The sequence below is a fragment of the Micrasema longulum genome, unplaced genomic scaffold (assembly GCF_059751315.1).
Source record: "Micrasema longulum isolate JH-2025_06_02 unplaced genomic scaffold, ASM5975131v1 h1tg001847l, whole genome shotgun sequence".
Taxonomy (NCBI): Eukaryota; Metazoa; Arthropoda; class Insecta; order Trichoptera; family Brachycentridae; genus Micrasema; species Micrasema longulum.
In genome coordinates this window covers 194,995-221,589 of record NW_028279021.1, presented here as the reverse complement: position 1 = coordinate 221,589, position 26,595 = coordinate 194,995, and the positions used below count along the sequence as shown (strand labels likewise).

Here is a 26,595-nt window from a genome sequence, read left to right as displayed (position 1 = left end):
ATAAGCGTTTTCCTGTTTTTGTCTTTTAATTTTCAAATCGTTTAATATTAAAACAAAAAAAACACGCAAATAAAACAAGGATTAATTTCACTTTATGTACATTAGCATTTGGAAAACTAACAAAAATGAATGAAATACATGGATGAGTAAAATATGTGTACGTAAAAATATGAATAAATTATTGCACGATTATAAACTTTTTCATTTTTTTATTCTCGTACAAGTAGGCGCTGGGGTTGTTTGGTTCGGATCATGGGTAATTTTTAGATGCTTAGTGAGGAAAAGGTTTATTTACAACTCTTAGTTTATTTTGCTAAATATGTTTTTTTTTTCAAACGACTGAACTTTAGAATATTCCGTCTTTGGCTTGTGGTAATACGATGTTACATCACCACGCGCAAAATAATTATTAACCATAGTCTTAAAAGGCCAAAAATTAAGATTAATTAATTATCTTAAGAATTAAGAAAAAAAAGAAGGACACCTTTAATTACTTTTTCAAAATACATATTACTCCTTCCGTACACAAATTCAAATTTCACAGCCTGTTTGAAATTTAAACGTCTTAAAACCCATACTGGGTTGACGATGTTGCTATAGTGATGAAACCATTTACTGGTCTAACAAACTACGATTTGATTGTTTAGATTATATTGTTAGAGTATTGTAGAAGACTGAAATGTTCTGAATAGTGAAATGGCAACCCTTAGAACATAATCCTGCTCTAGTGTCTATTTTACTGCTGGTTTAAAGTAGGTACTGAAACGCACTTAAACTACAGGGAAATCATCCCTTTAAGGTTTGGATAGGTTTGGGTCAGAAGACAGGTTAAGATGGGGAAATAGATGGTACAAGTGAACCTGTCATACTGTGGCACCTGCGCTTATTGCCTCCTATCCTTCCACCGTGCGATATTATATATTTTCATGAGAAATGTTTATTTAAACTAGCCTAGACTCATATATCGTCGGGCCAAAGTTACTCCATTTTAGCCAGTCTTAAATGTCTTTTTAGCCTAAAAAGTATAAATACAATTTTATGTTTACTTTGCCTAGCTAACAAGGGTACATACTCCGTTCTAAGCTAGGCAATTAGATTTTAATAAATAATAATTGTTTACATGTTAATAGAAAGAACTAATAAAAGATAAACTTACTTGTTACATTTTGATACATATACATACACACATATACATATGTTCATACATACACATATATACACTTATATATACATACATACACACACACGTACATACGCATACACCCATGCGTATACACATACATAAATTCTTAAAACATAGACAATTTATTTAATATAATGCGGAACTTCATGATTGCTATTTGTGTATATATTTTATTTTTTTTAGTTTTTTTTAAATTTTATTTTTAACATCCAGTAAGCATCTCCAATCCAATAAATTTAATAATAAACATTTCCTATAAAGTTGTAGGTAGGCTTTTTTTTCATTTAAATATCTTGTTTCGGAGAGTGTCAACAATCTTGGAAATACGAAATTTCATGTTCGGCTTTCAGATTTAATTTTTAATTTGGGGAATTACTAAGGAATCACTAGTTTTAGATCTATTTTTGTGAATGTGTGAAACTTTTTATTTATATTCCGGACCCACCAACGTATAACGTATCTTATCCAATATAGATCTCAATATCAATGACTTGAGAAGTATATTCCCTTCTATGAAATGATCTTCCTCTCTTTTGTAATATATTAATATAAATAGCTGCCAGGGGGTCAAACTTATTTCTTGTAAATAAAAATTTGGAGAGACTCAAAATACTATTGATTAAATGTAACGAGTTTATGTGTGAAAAAAAGTTTAATCGTAAAACATGAGGTGAATATAAATAAAAATGGAGGTAAAACAACAGTGTAAATACTGTAAATTGGGACAGTGTAAGAATAAGTTAAATTGTAAATATTTTGTTGTAAATGCTTAGACTAAGATCATTATCATAGAACTAAATAAATTATAGAGGATGTATGTATCAAATATTTGCTCTGCGAAATATGACAGAAAAGTTTCTGGATAAACACTAAAAACTTTTCTGCGAATTTGTCGATCTGCAAAAGGCATTTGATAGAGTTGACAGAGAGAAATTGTGGAAGGTTTTATCGGAGTATGGAGTGAATGGTAACCTGACAAGGGCTATTGCGTCTCTGTACAAAGACAGCACAGCATATGTGAAGGTGAATGGGTCATTCACGTCGTGGTTTGACATTACTAAAAAAGTCAAATAGGGATACGTAATGTCACCATGGTTGTTCAACGTATACATCGATAACTGTATGAAAGAACTGAAAAATTTAAGAATGGGAGCAAAAATGAGTGGTATAACTGTTAACTGTCTTCTGTATGCGGATGATGCCGTGCTTCTTGCTAGCAAAAAGAAGGCCTGCAATTCTCGGTAACAAAAGTCTACGATGTATGCAAGAAAAGCGATTTGCTTATAAATATTGATAAATCGAAAGTGATAGTTTTTGAAACGGATGAAATTATAACTAAATGTGAGATCAATGTGAACGGAGATATTCTGAATCAGTTAGAAGAATTTGTGTATCTGGAAAGTATGTTTACTAGGGGTGGAAAGACCGAGAAAGATATTGAAAGGAGGGTAAGCGCCAGGAACAGGGTGAACAGTGCACTGAAATCTACTTTGGCAAACAAATGTTTACCGCAGGAGGCTAAACTAGCAGTTCACAATGGAGTTCTAGTGCCAACTCTAATGTATGGGAGCGAAGTATGGAATTGGAAAAATGATGACGAAAGTAGGTTAAATGCTGTTGAAATGCGATCACTCAGGCGAATGTGTGGTAAAACGATGTATGATAGGTGCACAAATGTCGAGTTCCGTGAAGTGAGTAGGGCTGAGATATGCATTATCGACAGATTTAAGAAAGGGGTGATGCGTTGGTTTGAATATGTAGAGCGAATGGACAACGAAAGAACGGCTAAAAGGATCTACGATGCTAATGTTGACTGATGCAGAAAACGAGGAAGACAGAGAAAGACATTGCACGATCAAGTCCATCAAATACTTGAAGATGGACATGTCAGAAGTAGGAATAATCGGCGTGCGTGCATGAGAAGATATATGAATGTAGAGGAAGCGAGGTCTGTATGCAAATATAGAGTGATATGGAGTTCTATCCTCTCTGCCTACCCCTACGGGGAAACGGCGTGATGTTTTGTTTGTTTGTTTTATTTGTAAATAAATCATCATCATCATTCGATATCCGCTCCCTAGTAGTCTTAATGCATATTTATCGGCTGCCAGCTCCTTTGCGTCCTCTTAAGTCAGGTTTTCGTCCTGAAGTTCTGACATAAACTGCTAACAAACAGTCAGCAGTGGACGTCTAGGACGTCGAGAACCTGATGCCTTGTAAAGTAGGCAAGCGTGGTTAAGGCTCTCAGGAGGCGTCCGCAGCATATGGCCTAGCCAACCGTATCGCCCACGCTGGACGACCGTACTTCATTCCTCACAAAGTCCAACCTCATTATTATTATTATTCGATTTATTTAGTAAAATATCTTTATTTAATGCTTTGTTTTCGCAAAGAATAGCGTAGAAATGTAAAGCTACGACTTCTGAAAACATGCAAATAAGATAAATTGATGCCAGGGATTATATTATGACATTTTGTATTTACATTCAAAATATGAAAGCATTGTTTATATGTATGTAATCACGTGATACGGAGGAAATTGTTAGTGGGATTCGCCATGTACCATTATTGCGAGCTTCGTTACCAAATAACGAGCTATAGAGCTTAAGTTAATGAGTTCCCGCTGTAGATACATGTATTATACATAGAGCGTAAGTACAGTATCGTGTATTTCATCAAAATAACTATTTCACTCAAGGTATTAGACGATACGAACGTACCTTCATAACTCCACGGGGAACCAAAGAGAGAAGTGGCCACACTAAAGTTGAAAATGATGTAGAACTGAATTATAAATTAATGTAATAAAGATAACATTGTTTACATAAAGTATTTAAACGGGAAAGTGAATTATGTGAATAAGTAATATTTAAATGAGATTATTAACAACTTTAATGTAACTTTATTATAAGAGGTATGGAGAATATTTGAGAAAAGGAAATATAGGAATGTCCATAATAAAAGTTGTACATTGGCGGGTTTGCCAGTTGGCCATTTCTTCTATCCAACAATAAAATAAAAGTTCCATTTATTAAATTTAAGTTACAAAACGTATTTAATAGAAAATAAAATAAAAAAACTCAAGATATACAAAAATAGAAATAACTGTATTTGTTTTTATTTATATCCCTACAGAGATGAGGTAGATTTTTTTCAAATTCAGGATCATGGATATTCGAGCGTTTACAGGGCTTATGTATGACCTGTCATTGGCTGGGTTAAGTGGCCACTTTAAGTAGGTACTACAACATTCCCCATTCCGCTTATTAGCGAATATCCACACAGATAACATTTTTGATTTTTGTATACATGTTACTAAACGGGAAACCATTCACAAGCGAGTTGGAGCGCCATTTATGTATTGATATTGAAGTTGAAAATTGAAGTAATTAAAATACTTAACTTCAATATATACCTACTCCCCCTTGGGAGAAATCCAGATTTGTGTATGTACAAATGCACGTATCAAAATAACTGTATTTGTATATAAATTACCCTAAAACAAAACTATCGCTCAATGGGAAAAGGGAATGAATAACATAACTCTGAACTTTTGCTTGAAAAGCAAATTAGCAAGACAGTCAGTGCTTGTTTCTACCAGCTAAGGCAGATTAAGTGTATCCGAAAACATTTACCTAATGAGGCGGCCCGTCTTTTAGTAAACGCATTTGTGATATCAAGGGTCGATTATTGCATTGGAATATATGCTGGCTTACCTAAATATAAAATGGAGCGATTGCAGTCTATTCTGAATGCAGCTGCCAGGTTAATATTTGGTGTATCAAAGTACGATCATATTACACCGTTGTTTCAAAGTCTTCACTGGCTACGTTTTCCAGAGAGGGTTGAGTACAAGCTGTGTTGTGAGTGAAGAAAACTCTTAACCCTAAATGCCCAATGTAGACGATCTGCTACATACCGATAGTCGGTGTATAAAAGTGATTTTAAACATGTTTATCACTCGGTGACTAGTTTATTATATTGTATTGAAACTAGTCATTATTTTAAAATTGTCATAATGATCAGTTTATTTTTTAAATCACCACTGGGGTACAAACTTTTCGATAAAATTTGAAAAAAAGTCAGTTGCACGTATTTGTGTAATTTAGCTAAAGTTCAAATGGGGATTTTTATGTTTTTCTTTTAAAGATTTGAAGTCATAATCGTTTCAGGAAATTTAATTATTACTTAAAAAGATTGTTATAAGAACCGTTTTTTCTCGTTCTCCTTATATCATTCTATTTTTTGATCTTTTAATGCCCGATGTGACAGATTGTCTAGATACCTAAAAAATAAATTAAAAATGTTTTTTTTTTCATTTTTTTTTTCAGTTTTTGCATCAAAAAGCCTACATAAAAAAATGTTTTTAGTAAGAATTAGAAAAATTGGACATTAAAGGGTTAAATTAATTTTTCACGAACAATAGCTCATAGCGTATTAATAAAAAAATATAACGAAAAATTGTCGGTATGATAAGTGGTAAATGTAATAAGTGCTCTTTTTTTTGTATGCAGGTGTTTCAAAAATGACACAACCAGCTAAACCAATTTGAACCGAGTCAAAATGTAACAGCTTGTTGTCTTCAACAAATACAGCCGCCATTTTCCAATAAGTAGGGAACTGGGTACCACCCCTTCCAGCTGTATGGCACGAGGACGCCTGATGTGTACTGACATTTAATTTCGAGTCTGTCGGCGCGTGTCAAAACATCCCGTCTCACTTCGAACCAAAGGAGATGTATAGAAATGGAAATAACATCGAATTTATGTTGAAGAACAAGTCACTAATCTCGCTTCTAATAGAATATTCAGGGCTTTGACGGATTTTTGATTGGCGAATTATTGCAACACTACCCAATAAAATTATTCCCTTCTATAAAAAACTCTCCATTTCGGTTGTAATATACTAATATTAATTACTTCCTTCTTCTTTTAATGCCCTGTCAGGTATCTCTAACGCTGGTAATCGCTCTGGCGAAAGTCTCTCTGTTCTATGCTGCCCGGAAAATCTGCTCCACAGTCCTTAATCTAGTCCAGTCTCGTATATTACGCAGCCAGAACATGTCTTTTTCCAGCCCCTCGGTGACCCTCAATCTTGCCCTTCAAAATTAAATAAAGCGAATGGTACTTTTTTCCACGCATTATATGTACCAGATACGATTTTTAGAACTTCTATGGTGGTTAAGAGTTCTCTGTTCGTTCTAGCTCGATTTAAGACTTCTGAGTTCGTTATCAGTTCTGTCCAGGATATCTTAAGCATTCTGCGATGCAACCACATCTCAAAAGCAGGGTCCAAGTCTCACAACCATACAACAGTATAGACCACACATAACACTTTACCAATATTTGCCTTATATTCAAGTAGATTATCATTGCAGAAGAGGGATTTCATAATTACTCCCAACAAAGTTGAATCCAGTTCTTGTACACAATAATGTTGAACGTTTTCGGCACTTACCACCTTTCTTATTTGCGTGGCAGTGATGTCTCAAAAATCTACAAAGAATACAAGACTTGATATATCTCTCTTATTTTTTTTTATAATGAAGTCATATTTTTTGTAATCTTGGAATATAAATTTTCACACGGGATTTTTAAAGTAAAATTAGTATGCGACTATGCGAGATTTTAATGAAATAAATGTTTATCTTTGCTACATAGCATACCTACGTCAATACAGAAAAGAGTACGAAGATATAACTCATAAAAAGGGTGATAGAGACGCTGTTTTATGGCCAGTGTTTGTGTGGAACAGATTCAGCCGGATATTGACATTGATGGAGGATGCACGCATGTAAGATGACCGGCGTATTTGTGATTTTTAATTTATTTTGCTTCAACAGCGCTAAATTTTAAATTTTTTATACAAATAACGGAACAAGAATTATCAAGGAGTAAGTTTTCATGTTTTTTTTTTTTAATCTCAAACCTTTTGAATATCCCGTCTCTTGCTTGTGGTAACACGATGTTACATCACCGCACGCAAAGGAATTATTTACCAAAATCTTTTAAGAGTAAATATCTTTCTCACTTTTCCTATCTTCACTAAAAATCCTTCCGATACACAATTTTTTCTGCCTGTTTCAGGGTACTGTGGAACTAAAGTAGTCATGCATGCATAAAAACAATAGGGTATTTTCATAAACTGGGGATATGATTTTAAATGTATTGAGTATTTAAAGAATATTTTTATGATTGCGAGGATTTTATTATAAATATCTGAAACTTTCATTAATAATTTCCTATTTAAAGTTTGAAAGAAATAAAACGGCCCGTAACTGGCCAAAAGATTGATGACGTCACGCGTAACTTATGGATTCTACGTTCACTCAAATCCTACACTGAGATCGTCTGATGCGGGCGGCTTGTAGCTTTTTATTTGTTTTTTATGGTTAAATTTGTCTTTTCTTTTGCTTTTTTTGTTTCCATTTATTAACGTCCATAGCATTATGACTGACATTGGTTTTTTACAAGTAAAATCCGATAGCTTGCCCAAAATAGATAAAATCGTGATGGGTATTTTTTTAACATCCAATACAAACTTAAAGTTCCGAACATAGAAATGTAAAGGCCACTAGGTAAGGAAATTTATCATGTTTTCTTTCAAAATGTATTCATTTAGATAATTGTGTTATTTGCATGTACTATAAATATATTGTAACCCATAAAATACCATTGCTTGTAAACATCTCTGTTGCGCGAGTGCGTGTGAATGCCTTTTTTCAATTAAATTTGATTTGCTTAATAACAAATCAGCTAGAGGAAATTACGGAGACATTGCCATAAGCTACATTCAAGTTAAACGAACGAGTGATATTTAAATAGTAAAAAGTCACGTAAAGAGTCAGAACATAAAGTTATAACCAATGCGTACTCGGTGACGTTGATTTGCGATAAAGTCCAGGAAATAATAAATTCCCGCAAGTGTGAAGACTGTCCAGTATCTCAAGGTCAGTTACCATTTTGTAAATGGAATAAATTTCACAAAAAAATGAGGTAGGTTTTCACACAGCAATTTTTTAGTAATTTTATTTATGATTTATTTAAAAAATCAAGTTTTACATATTTAAGAAATATTGCGTAGGCTCAGAACAAAAATAGGTTTCCACAAATTAAACTTAGTAACAAAAGTACAGAAATATAAACAATTATACTAACATAAAGTTTATATTTGAAGCACTAACTTTGTGGCTATTCATTATAATAAAATAAATAAAACAACTTTGTTTTTAACCACTAATTTTAATTTTATTAGTTACGTAAACCTTGTAAAAATTAGTGGTTAAAAACAAAGTTGTTTTATTTATTTTTTTATAATAATACTAAAGTTCAAAGAATAAAATATTTTATTATTGTAGTACCTGTCAAGCTGAATAAGTGTTAATTTCAGTGCTGTTAGTATATTTCTATAGTCTACAGTCTAAATCATTGAATTTAGTATTGTGTACTAAACAAGACCTACGGAAAAAAGTATAGTGGTTTTTTTTTTAACATCTCGTTTTATAACGTTCAAATGCGTTCAACCATTTTTTTCGCTTTTTCATTAGGTACAAGGAATAGTCAAAAAAGTTTTATTTGGCGTCTTCACCGTAGTGTTCGTGCACATCGGAATTAAATAAAACTTGTATCCCATAACTAAATACTTTTATGCGCGTTAATTAGTTGAAACAGTTTAAAACAACTGATTACAACAAAAACAACACGCAGGCTTTACAAATTCGTATGAACTTGTTTGAACGGTCAGTCGGAATCGTAGCGCGTGACGTCACAAGCCCATTCGGCATCCGAATGGTCGTTTTAGCGCCAATTGAAAGTAAACGTTTTTAAACCACTCTGAAAAATTAACGAGTGTACATTAAAAAAAAAAAATACAGTTAACATGGTACTTTTTTTTTGGCAAATAAAAAAAAAACGTTATAATACCCTATCATCGAACTCCAAAGAAGGTAAAATATTTAACATATAATAACATACGAGTGTTATGCTTTTAATTAAATCTGAAAAGTTGCGCTCAGTAGATATTAATTTTAGTATAATTTTCCTTATTTATAGCGTTTTACCGGAGGCAAATTATAACGATTCGAGATTAAGTTAACATAAGTTTATGGTTTGATTTAACGACATGTTTACTTACCGGCTTGGGTTAAAATGTTAACATAAAACATTTGAACAGTATTCTGATGTCACAAAATTAAATAAGTTATTACCTTACGTAAAGTTACTCAGTGTAAAACTAAAAACCGAATCAACTAATTCAGGTTTACATATTTTACATTAAATTGAAAATAAATTACATCAAGAATCAATCTATTTGTTGATTTTTGAGACGATAAAGAGCTGATGGTTTTATTGATGCGGGTGAGATTCATCTAACTCAATTATTTTACCTCAACTACTATAAAAATAAAAATAAAATTCTTATGGGACTAATTTTTGGAGACAGGAACTGGATTTTACATTCTATGGAGTAACTAAGAGTTAATATGGAAGTCTAGGCATTTAAATAGCTTATGATCTATCGTCTGATATAACACTTTACACACAGTAACATTCACCATTTTGTCTATGTTTGAATATCTATGTTTCTTCGATTCTTTCATTTGTTGATTTTTGTGAAAAAGAGAAGGCAATACCTTTTTTGATTTGGGTGTAACCTCAAAATGTTCTCCATCTCTGTTATATGTAAAAAAAGGTATTATTAATGTTTAATTTTTTTATACAATTTATAGGGTTCTTTATTTATATACCTAAAATATATTCATAAAACGACTATTTATTTTCTCAAACTGAACGGTTTGGGTAGGTAGGAAGAAATAACCTTAAGGCAATATGCCCATATGCCAATATGTATATACAATGTAAAAGCATATGAAGTTTTTAATAAATAATATGTCAATCTTAACAACTCTCATGGGGCGTAGAAATCCAGTGTTTGTCTATAAAAGTTTGGACAAATTCAAAATATTGTTAATCAAATTATTAGTTGAAGGGCTAACTTCAAGATTATTCCCTTGAAGTATTTTTGTTTATTTGCTTTAAATTGGAAAAAGCTAATTGATGCGGATGGAAACCAGTCTGGTATTAAGGCATGTAAATGCCTAAACGTCCAATTCCCATATTTATTTATTTATTCGATACTTTACGATCATACATTATTTAATTGAATTAACAATGCATTCCTCACTGATAACCCGTGCCGAGGAAGACGCTTTACAATATTTCAACTCAGTTTGATCTATTAATTTTTCACATAGAGAATACTTTCTAAATTTCTAGTTTCTCTGTAAAATGTTTTCCACTCTGTTATTGTTAATATATAAATAGTAACCAAATTGTTTTATACCTGTTATCATCATGCGAAAACTCAGCATCTCGCATTGAGCATACGACTTGATTGACAGAATTTGATGTTGAGATCTGATCTGATGATGCGCCATTGTCACCATCATTTGAAGAAGTTCCTTTACAAACTAACAGCAGAAGTAGAATTCCTGTAACAAAGATAAAATTTTAAGGTTAGTGATCGCTGACAACACAGTATAAAAATATGACTTATTCAAAATAATTTTTATTTTATTCTTGCATACAAAATATGATACCATCAATCGAAGGTGATCTATGCGTATTATGTCAACAATTTTTTGTAGTAGTGAATGTAAATTTTAAACTAAAATATTGCATATCAGCCTCAAATAAAACTGAAGATACCTACTATGACATGAGGTTAATTTTTTTTAGTTCTATTTTTGAAAAAAGTATTTCCACGCGTATTAACGCACTAACGTGTTCTAAACTGATGGAATTATGTTCAAAATAAAACAAAGTTGAGAGATTGTATAGGTTGCTTCTTTTTTGGTATAGCATTTCGTTTCGTTTTTTTTGCCTCATTACGAATTTCTTTAATAAAATTTTGTAACATTAAAATAAAATAATAAAATGCATCAACTCCGGGGAATGTTATTTATTTACATTTCACATTGTACTGTATGATTTAAAACAAAAAAAAATGCTTAAATTATTACTTGTTTGGTTTTACGTAAAAAAAACACGAGGGAAATTATATACCAAAAAAGTTTTCTTACACTTGGTGAAAATTAAAGCGTTTGCTTGTACGGCGAAGTTTCGCGAAAATGTAATTTAAAATAAATAAATTAATCAATATATTATATGTATACACGAAATGCAGTACCAAGCACTCGTCTTGTGTTCCATCCAGCCAAAGTTCCGGAACCTAACTTGTAGTCAGTAAACGTAAAGCAATGTAAAAAGGTGCGACACTCAGCTTTGCGTTCACAGCACACTGGCATAGACTGTTAGTTTTCTTTATTCTGGTGAGGGTTTTGCATGGAAGTTTTCATGCAACAACGCTCATTTTTCGGAACAAATTTTCAAAATTTTGTTCAATGAAGCATCATTTTTATTTAATTATATCTCATTGAAAAAATATGTTTCTGTAAAAATAAACTACTTTAAAACGTCATAGGTTATGGTCAACAGCCGTTTAGAATAAGCAATCAATTCAGTTCAGTTAAATGCCTTAGATCGGCGTTTAAAATAGTAAAAAATACAATATGTTATGTTTGAAAAACAGTGAAAATGGGTACAATTAAGTAAAATTTGATATCGTACAATTGTGTCAAATTTAATAACAAGCAAACATTTTAGATACTGTCTATTCTAACTAAAAAAAAACTGTTATGTTGTAGGCAGCATCAAAAAGCCCGTGAGATTATGAAAAAATGATCATTGATCACAGTTGGTGAGTAAAGGGAAAGTAAATTAAGTGCTAAATGGTATCCAGAAAGATAACCACAAATCTTTTGGATTACATTGAAAGGTTTCAATAACGGCAAGAATCGGTTTTCCTATAAATCTGCTAGCCAAGATCCAAAAATAAACTCTATACCTTTAGAAATCTTAATCATAAGCTAAAAAATCTATGTAGCTACCTCGTACTGTTACACTATACGCAAACATCTTGAAGGTTTCATATTGCAGCCATAAATCAATGCTGAAGAGGAGCCACAGTCAGGATACATTAGAAGCCATTTATTACCAGGATAGAGAATATTATGAACATTATAAAGCGGACAGGACAAAATTACTTAGAATTTTTCATAACGGTACGTCCCGGGAACATTAAGCTGGTTGAAATTTTGGAAAAAAGAAATCACATCAATATTGCTTACGTGAAATGTGGTTTTCGTGTACTATTTTTTATCGCGTGAGTTTGATAAAATAAAGGTCATTTTTCTCAAAATAATTTTGTGCTCTGTGGATGAGGATTTTGAAAAACTTTTATTTGTAATTTTTGTCGTTTAAATGAAGCAAACGGAGAATTAAAAGTATTAAGGAAGCGGAGGGTAATGCCGAACACCTAACTTTGAACGTTATTTTCTTAAAACGTATTTATGTACTAATTGATAATTAATTGAGTTATTTTTAAATGACCAAAGCTAATTAATATGCGAATACCACGGAACCCTAAAAATAAAGAATTTACCGATACTTGCGTGTAATTCTGTACATCGTTCACCTAATTTCGTACATTATTTCAAGGCCTAAAAAAACACAAATAAGGCCATGTTTACAAATGATAAAATGTCTTTATTGAGTAGTAAAAAAAGTAAACGTACATATTTTTACTGGTGAGTCATCTTAAATGCCTAGCTAGGGATAGTTTTTTCTTTATAAGGTAGTAAATAAAGTATTTTTTAAAGTAATTTCAAAGTAAGTCTAAATAATTTAATACCACATGTGTGGGGAAAAAACATTTTATAGTCTTCTTAGTATTAAAACATATCAATCTGAATTTAAATAAAAAAACACACAAAACTCACCCTATTCTGAAATCCATGCATTAGAATATGATAATTTTAAAAAAAAATTAAATTTAATTTACAGAGACTTGTTCAGAAAATAAAAATGAATGTAAAACGAACATCGTCTGAGGTTTTTTCTCTATTCGAGAGGTAAAAACATCATTATTTATAATATGTCTACATATTCTACATAATTCTTATTTTGTAAATCAGTTTTTATCAATAAATAAAAAAATTAAATCAATTAGTAAAACATTTGAAAATACAGTAAATTTGATGTAAATGTGATAATTGTAGGTATTTAACCATAACAGAACGATAAATAATGCATTTAATAGTTTTTTTTTTTTTGTATTCAAGTTTATACAATGTTTTATTATCTCCATTAAAAGTAACGCTATTACTATAAAAAAAAATGATAAAAATGCTTTGAATATGAAAATAATTTTAGAACCTACCTTTAAATTTTTTTCTCATTCATATTTATTTGTTATTTTTTGTATTTATTTGATTTATTTATATTTTTATTTATTTTTATTTATGTATCATTTATTTATACAAAATAATGTTTATTCACTGGGGTGTCCCGTGCCAAGGGAAACATTTTACAATTAGTAAAACATTTTTTTAATTCGTTATTTAACATAGTTAACATAATAAGAAAATCAAAACGTAATTAATCTAACTAACTCAATTGTCATCTTAAACATAATAAGCAAAATAATCATAAAAAACATAACAAATTCATATAGACTTGTAGACCAAATTTCATAAACAGGACACAAATATTTACCTATATGGCTTGATCCACTCATCGATCCGTGCACAACCCACTTTCACTATCCATTTCTTAATTTCATAATCACAATTTTATATTGTGAGTACTTACTTATTCTCCTTACGGAGAATGGAAGTAGATTGTACACTATAACCTTAATATATCTGTGGTTTAATCCTTGAAAGTAAAAGTGCAAATAAGTAATAAAATAAATAAAACAACTTTGTTTTTAACCACTAATTTCGAAAAACTAAAAGAAACTTTAATATTAGAGTAAAGGAACACTTAGGATGCTTAAATAATAAAAATTATTCTGAATTCACAAATGATCTGATATAATAATCTTAATTTTAATAAAGACAATGGACTAAAAGTATTTAATGCTGAAAATAAAATATTTAAATTAGACAACTAAGAAATCTTAGAAATTAAGAAAGTGATTTATAATAAGTGGCGATGCGTGGGCCTGGTTCTCGGAAGTAAGTATATTAAATTTTGTAAATGTCACAGCGCAAATGGATGAAAGGAAATGGAGTGAATGGACTGACCTTTTTTGTTGATTTTCCTATTTTATCCGAGCTTAGCTGAGGCGGCGATACGGTGGAGCGAGCGGCAAAACTCCAAACCGAACATGCACTTCAATCGCGGTCAAATCGGACACTGACCCCAGGTGGCGAAATAATCAACTTAATAGTTATTAGAACTATAAAGGTGCAAAAGGGACAGGATTCAAGTGGGCGAGAGAAAAGGAGACAGGTATAGGAATTAATTCATTTACGCTGTGACACATTTTCAATCAGCCTAACCAATAAGAAAACAATAATTGATAACCAAATACACAAAATTTCTTTTAGTCCTCTCCTGTCCAACTTCGAAAATAGTGATCTCAAATTACCACCCGTTGAAGGAAAAAACAACTTGATTTATTGGGTACAAGTGTAGTATTTAGTGAACATGATAAAAATAAAAAAGGAATCAATTCATTAGTTATGTAAACCTTGATGAAGAAGCTTGTTTGCTTTGAAACCGGTCGGTGGAAAAAAATAAAAAAATAATAAGTGGTTAAAAACAAAGTTGTTTTATTTATTTTATTATAATGAATAACCAAAAAGTAACTGCTTCAAATATAAACTTTATATTTTATAGTGCAAATAAGTATTGATTTTATTAATGTAATAACATGTTTGTCCCTTGATGATAATGAGTTTTCCCCGATACTCTTCAATAACATTAAAACATGTATATTATGTTTCCTAAATAAAAAAAATAAAAAAACCATTCTACCAAAAATGAGTTTATTTTCGTTTAAATAATTGCCATTTAAATAACCTGTTTATGGTTCTCATGTTTTTCGATAACCATTCACCAAAATATTTTTTTAATAAGATCCCTTTAAAAAGCATAAGTGACTTATTTTTTTTAACAATGGTAAACTGAATCGAAACTTAACAAAGCAAAAAACGTCCCGGAAGAACTCAAATATAGAGGTCATTAGACATCCTTTAAAAGGAACCCGTTAATTAATAGCCGAGATCGAAACCGGATATGGGAAATCATTTGTCTTCCGTTTCCGAAGCACGATTGCCTGAGGGAATTAGCCCTTGACCGCCCAAAAATGCCTTCTCACTATTCTGTCCTAATAAATGATGGGCATTTAGAGGCCGTTAAGATAGACAGTGAGATTTACTGTGGAACCTGCGGCCGTTTTCACACTCCTCGCTTGGAGACTTAAATTATCACAATTTCAGAGAAAAGCGGATAAAATTCAATAATCACAGCTTTTCGCATCGCGATGCTGTAAGCTTGCGAGGATACGCGATGCCTGAGAATTAAAATAAATAGGTATTTAAAATCAACACATTACAACAGAAATGAAGAACATTTTAGAGAAGGGAATATAGAAGTCTAGTTTTTTACAGTGCTTATGACCTGTCATTGGCTGGTTTATCTGAAAAACCAATTAATGTAAAATGAAAACGGAGTGTTCTCTGTTTATGATAGTCTCCATCTAACATGGCACAGCCTGTTCCAAGATGGAGTTTTTTTATTTTTAGAGCGTAAGAAGTCCTAAACTTATAAAACAATAACATAAAATAGAAAAACTAAAACTACTTAATTATAAATGCCTAGCCAATCAAAGGTAAGGAATTAAAAATCGTTATTATACAAATTTAAAGTATATATATATATATATATGTGCCAAGAATACATGTTACTTAAACATAAATAATATAGTATAAAATATAATAAAACAAATATAAAGCAATGAAATAAAAAAATAAAAAAATATGTGTACCAATTATATAAAGTACTACGTTTATTGATTTACATATACATTAAGTAGTCACTTTACACAATGTGTAATATAAGCCTATATTTGATCATCTATTTTCCTTCAATGCTTTCATCTGTTAAAATGGCCACTTATAAATTATTTCAATGGCTAATAATTGTGTTGGTTTTAATTGTCAAATATCTCCTTATTCTTTTTATTTATACTCGTTTATTATTTTTTAATTGTTTTGTAATTTATATTTGTTTTAACTTTATAATAGTTATTAGTTTTTAAATTTACGTTTAATTATAAATGGTATATTTTCTAATTGATATTTATGTTTCAATTTTGATCAGGTATAATAAGAAGGTTTTACAATTTACCTTAGTCCCAGGAGGGTGTGTGAGGGATCACTGGCACTGATGGTCTCGTCAATTAGGTTTTAAATTACTTATGATTATTTGAATTGCAAGATTTCTTCGGAACATCAAACAAAACACAAATAATTAATTCCTAGAATTTCTTAATATTTGCACAAGACGCGAAGATTCCAGCAATGAGTGATATTTAGAATAATGAGTCGTAACATGGTAATATGATTATTTATCGACCATAATTATCATGTGAAAATTGACATCTATCCAAATGAGTTGGTATTGTTATTAACCATATATACACATATAAGTTACCAGAAACTTGACCACTAATAATTGAAGTAAAATGACATAAACAATATATGTTAAATGGGAGCAAAACAATATTACAGACAAGACAGAAAAAACAGATAAACCTTATACATTTTTAAATTACATGTAACATAAATAAATCTTAAAATTAAAATTACAACAATTGGAATTAATTTAAAATTCTCCATAATAATAAGCATTATTAAGAAAAACACCCAAAACCTTGAAAATACATATTTTACAACAAATATATGTATTGAAAACATATTTGACATGGGTTTACTATTCTAAATATAAACATAATTTATAAGAACTTTTATATATTTACACAATTAGAGTTTTAAATATTCAGATATAAAAATAATTATTTGATGATTATAATTTACAAAAAATTTGATAACATTATGTGGCAATTAATTAATATATACAATTTTAATAAGTGTTACAGACAAAGAAACTATTTTAAATCATTAAAATCTATACAAACACATTGTTATCAAATAAATATTTACGTATTGCAGAAATTAAACCCCAGTTTCTTACACACGAAAGTAACATTTGGATGTTGATTGGTAATGATATAAAGTGAATCAGGATTTCTTTAATCAATTCGTCTCTGCTTTCCATTAAAGGACAATTAAAAATTAAATGGTTCAAATTACCAATACTCTCCCTTACTCGGAGGCTACGCAAGCACACTATACACTTAAATATATAAATCCTTAGATTGTCGAAAATGTAAATGTTCCGTTAGCGGTTAATCCACAGAAGGTTTGAGAATTCAACTGTATCGTAACGATAGTTTACGGGGTAACTGTATCGAACGGTTGTAAGATGCATAGAGAGGAATCCAGGCGAGAGGTTAGCGTCACGGGGAAATAGTCTAGACTCATTGTCCGAATTATTTCTAGGTTAAATTGTTATTTTCATAAAAAAACTTAACATTACATATTATATTTGGATAGTTATATAAATATCAATCTAAGATATACAGTGATTGAAATCTCAAAGCAAAATATTTAAAATCCTATGAGAAATAAATTCAGGAACTAAAGTAAAAAGATATTTGAATATACCTTTCTTGTCATGCTCCGTGCGCCTGTTACAGAAACTTTACAAATTTTTTTTTTCATTTTCTCAGGCAAAATAAGTTAAAAATACTCTTAAATAATATAACTATTAAATCTCTAAAAATGTTAGGCTTCATGTTACGTGTGACTAAGGAATTCAAAAACATAGGCACTTTGAAGTTGATGTATACTTCATTAGTGAGAAGCCAGTTAGAGTATAACTCTAAAATATGGACTCACCAAAATTCTCCTGAAAGAGTCCGAAAAAAATTCTTACGGTATATAAATTTTAAACTTAGAATCAGTCATGAATTTTTAAATTACGATTTTTTAGTAAAAACATTAAATTTGTTAAAACTTAACGACGGAAGAAAAATTATAGACCTTTAAAATTTATTCGAAATTGTAAATTCAATATGGGATTGCCCGGAACTATTATCTCTCATCAACTTCAGGGTGTCTGGAAGAATGACTAGACAGGTGTTACCGTTTTGTGGCAACAATTCACGGACAGTGTATACTTGTAATGTCGTATTAAATATACTTCATGAATTCGGTAATAGTTATTCCCACGTATCTGATATATTTAGTGAAGGGTATTGTTCCTATAGAACAAACCTTTTGAACTTTTTTGAAGATGGTGAATGGTAATTATATTTATTTATTCATACATTTCATAATATATATATATTTACAGTTTTTTGTTCACTTTGCCGAACTGTCTGAAACAGTACTTATGATTTTCTTGTTGTTTTACTGTAGAATGTTTTATTATTTAAACTTTCTACTAAATATGCTGTATAATTATAAGGTTATTTTTTTAAATAAAAATCTTGTATAATTTTTGGTTTAATTTTACTTTTTATAAATCTTGAGTATTAGGTAATTCATGTTATATAAAAAAAAATATTAAGCCAAATATTTTAATATTATAAATGTTTGTAAAAGGCAGATTTTCCGTTTATGTTATAAAATAAATAAATAAATAAAACCATTAAGCCAAATATGTTCATATTATAAATGTTTGTAAAAGGCAGATTTGCCGTTTATGTTTATAAAATAAATAAATAAATAAAACCATTACAAATAAAATTTGAGCTTTAATTCAATCAAACTTTGGGAATATTTTGGAACGCTGGAGTCGTTTGTCTCCATTCAAATTTGTATTGGAGATTTGACACTCGATCGACGGCGGCATCCTGAAATAATTCTTACAAAAAAGTATTCGTCAGTTTGGTGAAATACTTTGAGCTAGACGTATGTCGGTTTGACCTGTAAATTATTTGAAAAATATAAAACAGGGTGTGGGACTTTAAAAGTACATAAAATAGTTAGCGTGTGCGGCCTATTAGTTTGTGTCTTGGGCTTTAAACTATAACTATTTAAACTCCGTCATAATTATTTTTCCACGCTTAGACGTGCAAAGGGCACTTTATTGATAAACAGACTAAATATAATTTAATAATCTGTTACATGAAGGAAAGCTTGTTCAGGTTACCGTCCAGGAATACTGAAATATTTAAGTTCAAAAACCTTTAAAAAACAATTCTCTACGGACACCCTAGTAGGAATCGAACTCCTGGCCTCAAAAATGATAGGCAAACGTGTTAACTACTGCACAACGTAGAGTAGCTATCGAGTTGAAAACAGTCGTTCAGGATTCTGGTTCTATTTAACTCACATAACTGTATTATTCATGCAACCGGACACACAATTTTATCACATAGGGTCAAATCGGGTTTAGGGACAAAAGTCTTCAATTTTATCATTCCAATGAAGATTTCATTTTAAAACTCTCTAATAAAAGTTGTCTTTAAACAAACGAAATAATTTAATGATTAAAAAGTTAAGAGGCGCCCAGTGTTAATCTAAAAAACTTCTGAACAAACTATATAAATTGATAATGTCCGGATGGCTAATGTATCTTCCAAACGCCTTCATCATCAAAGATACGAACTTGAACTGAGGCCATAGCGCATTGGATGATAGAATTATTATCGTTTTTTCCGCCGACGTTTTTCGAATCATGCTAAAAATCAACAGCTAATCTATTAAATATGGCCTTGTTAATATATTATGCAAAATAGAACAGGGGACTAAACAGAAATGATTTTTTTATAAAAAAGGGGCTAGAAGAGCAAGAAGGCAGTTTTTATATTGATTGAAATTTAATCGATATGTAATTAAATTTAAAAAAACAAAGTTTTAAATAATTATAACTCAGTATGTCTTAGTGTAAATTTCAGTGATTTTTTTAAAAGCAACCCCAACATTTTTATTTTACCATTTTTGAAAATATATTCATACACGTATGTGATCCATTTAATGAATTGAATTACTTTTATACGGATATGGTATAGTCTAAGCTTAACCAAGTTAATCGACGAATTATTAATCTAGTTAAATTCGGGCTGTTCGATCAGATATCCAGCAAAACACCGAAACATCCCTTTTAATTATTAATGATATTGATTTTTTGTACCAGTTTCTAAATGTTCTAAACATATAAACCTTCGACTTGTCAGTTTATAACACCCACTAGGCCCACTTCTAATGAATTCGATTATGACAATTAGATTCTTACATCACTAGCTCAGACAAGGACAGCTATTGATGACTATTATTGGAATAATATAAGGTATTTAATCAAATACAAGATAATCTTTAGATTTCATCTGAATTGGATTGTATTTCGAGAGTTTAATTCGTAAAGTTTTTATCTTTTAATTTAAATGCTTCTCGTTGAGTTTGGGTTGATAAAAACGCTTCTCTGGCACTTGTCCCTGGCCTTTCTTTCTTCCCTCGATTCATAAGTCTGCCCCCAGCAGTTAATGGTAATGGCCGATATGAACGCATTGTATGAGAATGGTCTTCAATTTGTGCGCAAACGAGATTGGAGGGAAATATTACGAGAGTTAATTCTGAAGAGAAACGAACTGAAATACCGTATCTTACAGACCTTCAAACATAATTATTATTATTATGGCTCATAACAAACAAATGAACATTCATTTTTGTAAATGAAAAGCATTGTGATGTTTTTCATGGAGATTGTTAGACGTTTTTATTTTTATTATTCACAATATGTCGAGTAATGGAGATTTACAACAAAAGTGATACTATGTACTACAGGAAATTGCAAAAGGTAAGTGAAAAAGACCGATCAATTATAAATTGTAAAAACTATGGAGTAGTATAGTATAGTAAAGTATATTTCACGAATTAAACGTTTTGCTCTACAACAGGTTAAGAATACCCCGATTATAGAATTGAATAACAATGGATACCCAGAATAAAGATAAATCACATTAAATAATTTTGATCTCGCATAAAATTAAATACGGAAACGCTTGTTCGAGAAACAAGTGCAAAATAAATAATTATATTAGCGGAAGAAAGACTCAAGCTTTGAAGAAAAAGTTCTAAAAAAGTGTAAGAGGGCTTATTTTATTTACAAAACAAACATAACTTAAAAATGCACCAAATCTTATTATTTCTATGTAAATATTAATAAAAAATATTTCATATAAATCTCTTTTTAAAAACACAAGATTTGAAAAAAAAATGGTCTAGCAAAAAGGTGATATTCAAATTAAATTAGTAGCTGAAGAAAGGATAAAATTTCAAATGTACTAATGAAAGACACCGTGAAGGAATATTTCAATGTGTAATGATATTAAAATCCGAACCGGGTTGTGGTCCCGTGGTTAGTGTCGCAGACTCACACATTGGAGGTCTAAGGTTCGACTAGGGCAACCCGCTCTACCACAACCTGGTTCCCTTTATCTAATAGTGAGTTATTTACAACTTTGAAATACCAATATTGAAATATTGAGATTATTTATAAGAACGCAAATACCCAAATACGCAAATAATAAGTAGGTTCAAATGCTTGCAGACTGGCTGGATTTCCTCCCTAGGAAGCTATTCGTATTTAAATTTATTGCAACAGAGAGGGAAAACATTATTGAGAAGGGAATATGGAAGTCTAGGCATTTACAGGGCTTATGACCTGTCATTGGCTGGTTTAAGTGGTCACTTTACACACTGTGTAACATTCACCATTCTTCCCATTTTCAAACATCCATATTTCCTCAATTCTTTCATCTGTTGACTTTTGTGAAGTAAAGTAGCTTAACCTTTATTATGTGGATGAGATTCATCCGGCTGAACCAAATCACCTACTAGGCAACGCTTGAACACAATTTTCGAATTTTTATGCTTCTTCTTTCATCAGGTAGTTAATTCGACAATGTTTGAGTATTATCAAATACTTGCAGACTGGCTAGATTTCCTCCCTAGGGAGTTATTCATATTTGCATTCATTGCAACAGAGAGGGAAAACATTATTATTACAGAGTGTGTAAAGTGGCCACTTAAACCAGCCAATTAAAGGCCATAGTCCCTGTAAATGCCTAGACTTCCATATCTCCTTCTCAAAAATGTTTTTCCTCTGTGTTGCATTTAATTTAAACGCTTATATCTGCCTATATATTATATTTTGTTTTAAAAAACTGTGAAATATCTTAGGTACGGAATTCCCAGAGAGAAATACATTATAAACAAAACCATATTTATTATTTTTTCAAAATTAAACCACATTTATTTTGTAGTCAAACATTTCAAATAATATTTATTAGTATACAGAACGAACTTTTTATGCCTACCGGTTTCGAGGTAGTAAACCACGAATACGTCTCCCTTAAACTATGCTCGTTATAAAATATTTTGTTTTACTAAAGTGACAGTACCGACTAAGAGATTTTGTCTTAAAACCGGTAGAACATTAAAGTCATATTAAAAGCGTATTAAAAAATTGTGAAATCAGATCTTTTTAAGATCTTTATATATATAATTCCTCTGTATGTGTGATGTCACCGTACTCCTCCTAAACGCCTTAACCTCCGGCGGCCTCCGTGGTGTAGTGTTCAAGACGCTTGATTCACGTACGGAAGGTTCCGGGTTCGATTCCCGGTGAGACCACAAAAATTAAAATGTGATTTTTCTCAAGCCTGGGTGCTCTGTGATGTAATTCACCACTGTAATTAGGCCTCCTGGCCTGTTGAAGTGCAAACAAAATAATGTAAATGTCAAAAAAAAACCGCTTTACGTAGGGTTTTCAGAGAAATATAGATCTTTGCGCTGTGCGTGTTAGTAGATATTAAAATCTTCAGTATAATATGTGAAAAAGAAGTAAGAAGCATAAATGTTTTATTATCCATTTACCGATTGCACGAAAAATTGATTTTTTTTTGTTTTATTGTGATTAAAAAAAAAATGTTTTTGAATGTTTACAAACAGCATTTGTTTTAGATCTTTTCATTAAATTCCTTATAATTTCTAACCATTTGTTTCTTTTTAATGGATTTTTAACTATACTAATATGATATTAAATAAAAAATCGTTTTTTACATAAGTACACCCCTCTGATGGTGATAAGACCGGAGTTTGACGTTTGCAAAAAGAATGCCATATTTGAAAAAATGATTATTTTATGTTTTGGAATTCAACCGTAAACAAGTACCTAAGTACCTGCTTATCAATAAAAAGTTTTTTTTCAAGCTAATAGTAGGCAAGCCAACGTTTGGGCAGGATAACGTCTGTCGGGTCCGCTAGCATCTAATAAAACAAACATTATTAGATAAGCACCAATTTAATTATTATGATATTTGATGGAATTTTGAAAAGAAAAAAAAAATAGTAAAATAAAAATAAATTTAACTGTGAGGATTATTTTTCGTCTTTTTACTAATCAAGTTAAAATAAATTTGTTTTTTCTTATAATAATAATCATATTTAGCTGATTTATATAGCACCATTTTTCTAAAAATCACCTCAAAGGCGCTTTACAATTGTATACCTTAACTTACATTCTTACTAAACTAAAGTGATTTATTATATTTCCAGATTTAAAATTGAGGGTATGATAGTCTAAAGAAGTAGGATTTTAGTTGGGATCTGAACTGACTGGGACTGTTGATGATTTGTAAGTTTGAAGGCAATTGGTTCCAGGCAGAGGGGCCGGCAGCGGCAAAAGTACGATCTGCAAATCTAGTGTTTGGGGAGCGCCGGATTTCGACAAGTTTTTCTCTTCCTGAATCAAATGCTGACCTATGAGTAGATTTTCTTTGGCATGTATTTTCCCTAATACAAAATTCCGATAAGTATTTTGGAGCCATTTCATGAAAGGATTTGAAAACTGTCCAGCAAAGCTTGTATTTTATTCTCTTTGGGCTTTTTAACCAGTGCAAATTTCGAAGATGTTGTGAGATGTGAAAATATTTTTTACTCCCGTAATAAGCCCAATAACCATAAATATGATAAAAAACATAACTTTAACATTAATTAAAATAGGCAAACAAAGTTTTCATAATACAATAATCGTAAATTACGCGTCCTGTCAATCTCAGAAGAGTTTCTTATATAACAAAATAATTTTACTTAATCCACTCTAATTTTCATTGGGGATTATATTGTTGTGATAATGTGATTTTAACAAAGCTTCGCAGAACAATGCGTTATGAAGTTAGTAGTAGAAGAAAACTGGCTTTGTCTTGATGAAAGTTGTTAAATAAGGCTCCATAGTGTAGATACATCTTCATAATGAAGCGTGAAGATTTTACGGTAATATGGAAAAGCGCCTTTTCATGGCTTATTGTCAATGGGGCAGAGAAAATTCTAAAAGGAAAAAAATTATCATGAAGAACAATGACGTCATGAATTTAAATGAAAACCGCAAGGGTGAAAAATAAACATTTAAAATGGTACAAAACCATGATTATTTTCATCGTCTTGTAAACAACAGTGTACATATTTTAATAATACTTTGAAATTGTTTAAATATTTCTAGACAAAATGCTGGATTTTACCCTCTGAGAAGTCATTAAGACTAACAAATCGCAACAAAGATAGAGAACATTTAAGTGGCTTCTAAAACCAGTCACTCAAGTATCAAATGCCGAATCAGAATCAACGATATTGTCACTGATTGGTTTCAGGTCACCATCGGAGTTCATCAAGGTTGCGTCCTTGCACCGTTCCTTTATATAATCCTTATAGACTTTATCCTAAAGAAGTCAATTCCACAATTGACGGTTCAGTCACGAGTCTTCAGGCCACTGTGGATAGCCTAAATAGGTACTCCGCATGCATGGGTTTAAAAATCAATATTGCAAAAACCCATGTACTGTGTAACACTTCATAATTTGATGCCCAAAATTCCCTGAATCTGTCAAACCAAATCATCGAAAAGGTCAAGAGTTTAAAATACCTGGGAGTATATGTCACGGAAAATGGCACCTTTTAAAAAATACTGGGAGTGCGGCTAGCAGGCGCTACATTCAACCGTATGAAAGATGTCTGGAGATCGGATATTTACACAGTGAAAACCATATACCGTCTATATAACGCCTGCATAACACCTATTTTCCTCTATGGATGCGAATCGCGGCACCTCCATTGAGTTTTAAGAAAAGGTGTCTCAGAAGAATCTTGGATATGCGGTGGTTTGTGGTGGAATGAAGTAATAAGAAAATAGACGCAGCAAACTCCAGTGACAACTGTCATCAAGCGAAGGCGATACGGTTGGCTTGGCCATGTACTGCGGTTGCTTCCTGAGAGCCTTAACCACGCTTGCCTATTTACAAGGCATCAGGTTCTTGTCGTTCTGGACGTCCACTGCTGACTGTTTGTCGGCAGTTCATGTCAGAACTACGAGACGCGAACCTGACTTGAGAAGACGCACAGAAGCTAGCAGTCGACAGAGATGCCTGGAGGATCTTCGTGGACACCATATGCTCCAACTAGGGAGCGAATATGGAATGATGATGAAAACCCGTCAATGATAGATCATTAGCCCTGTAAATGCCTAGACTTCCATATTTCCTTCTCTAAAGTGTTCTCGATCCCCGTTATAATATGTTGACTGATTTTACTTCCAATTTTTGAGTCATTCATTGGACTTAAGTCATGTGTTGGGTTGAGACGGATAAAGAACCATCCAACAAAAACAGCGATAAAAAACAAATACAATAATCACAAAATATATATAATTGTTATTATTATTATTATTTAAAAAAAATTGCACCACAACAGGCCAGGAGGCCCAATTACGGTAGTGAATTACATCACAGAACACCCAAGCTTGAGAAAAAACACATTTTAATTTTTGTAGTCTCACCGGGAATCGAACCCGGAACCTTCCGTGCGTGAGTCAAGCGTCTTGACCACTACACCACGGAGGCCGTTTGTACACCAAAACCTAAAAACAAATTTCTTATTAATTCCTCCTCTATACTTCCCCTCCCTGCAAATTCCATTTCATACTAATATACTTACCCTCACACTCTCACACTCTTACCTTCACCCTCACCCCCTCACACCCTTATTTAACCCTTCCTTGTGTCCCCCAGTGAGTATATTTTTTTAGTAACTTTTTTGTTCATATTGATTTTATTTTTTGCAGAATTTTACCCCATAACATCCGAAATGTATCTAACTGATTAAAATATTTTTCTGTTAAATTATTTCTAAAATAATTTACATTTGTCTTTATTTGTCCTCCGTGCAAACAGCAAACATTACAATTCTTCGCTCTACAGGTGAATGTTCTTTAATATGTTGGTCAGTTTGCACGTGTGCTTTAAAAACTACAAATATTACGAACCAATTTTATGAATACTTACCATGGCAATCATAGTGACCCTTTTAAAGGTATTTTAGTTGGAATATTCCTAGTACTTCCCTAAGAAAATCGTAGATTGTTTTCACTTTCAGGCTCTGA

General features: G+C 31.4%; 1 protein-coding gene across 1 annotated transcript in view; it reads right to left on the bottom strand.

The window, feature by feature from the left end:
- LOC148273748 (uncharacterized) overlaps nucleotides 1-26,595 on the bottom strand; it is a gene marked incomplete at its 3' end in the record, with an annotated part of 239,749 nt that overhangs the window by 30,175 nt on the left and 182,979 nt on the right. Inside the window, exon 3 of the mRNA XM_088238266.1 lies at nucleotides 10,526-10,673. Within this exon, the coding sequence (XP_088094392.1) occupies nucleotides 10,526-10,673 (148 nt within the window). The remainder of the gene's footprint in view (nucleotides 1-10,525; nucleotides 10,674-26,595) is intronic.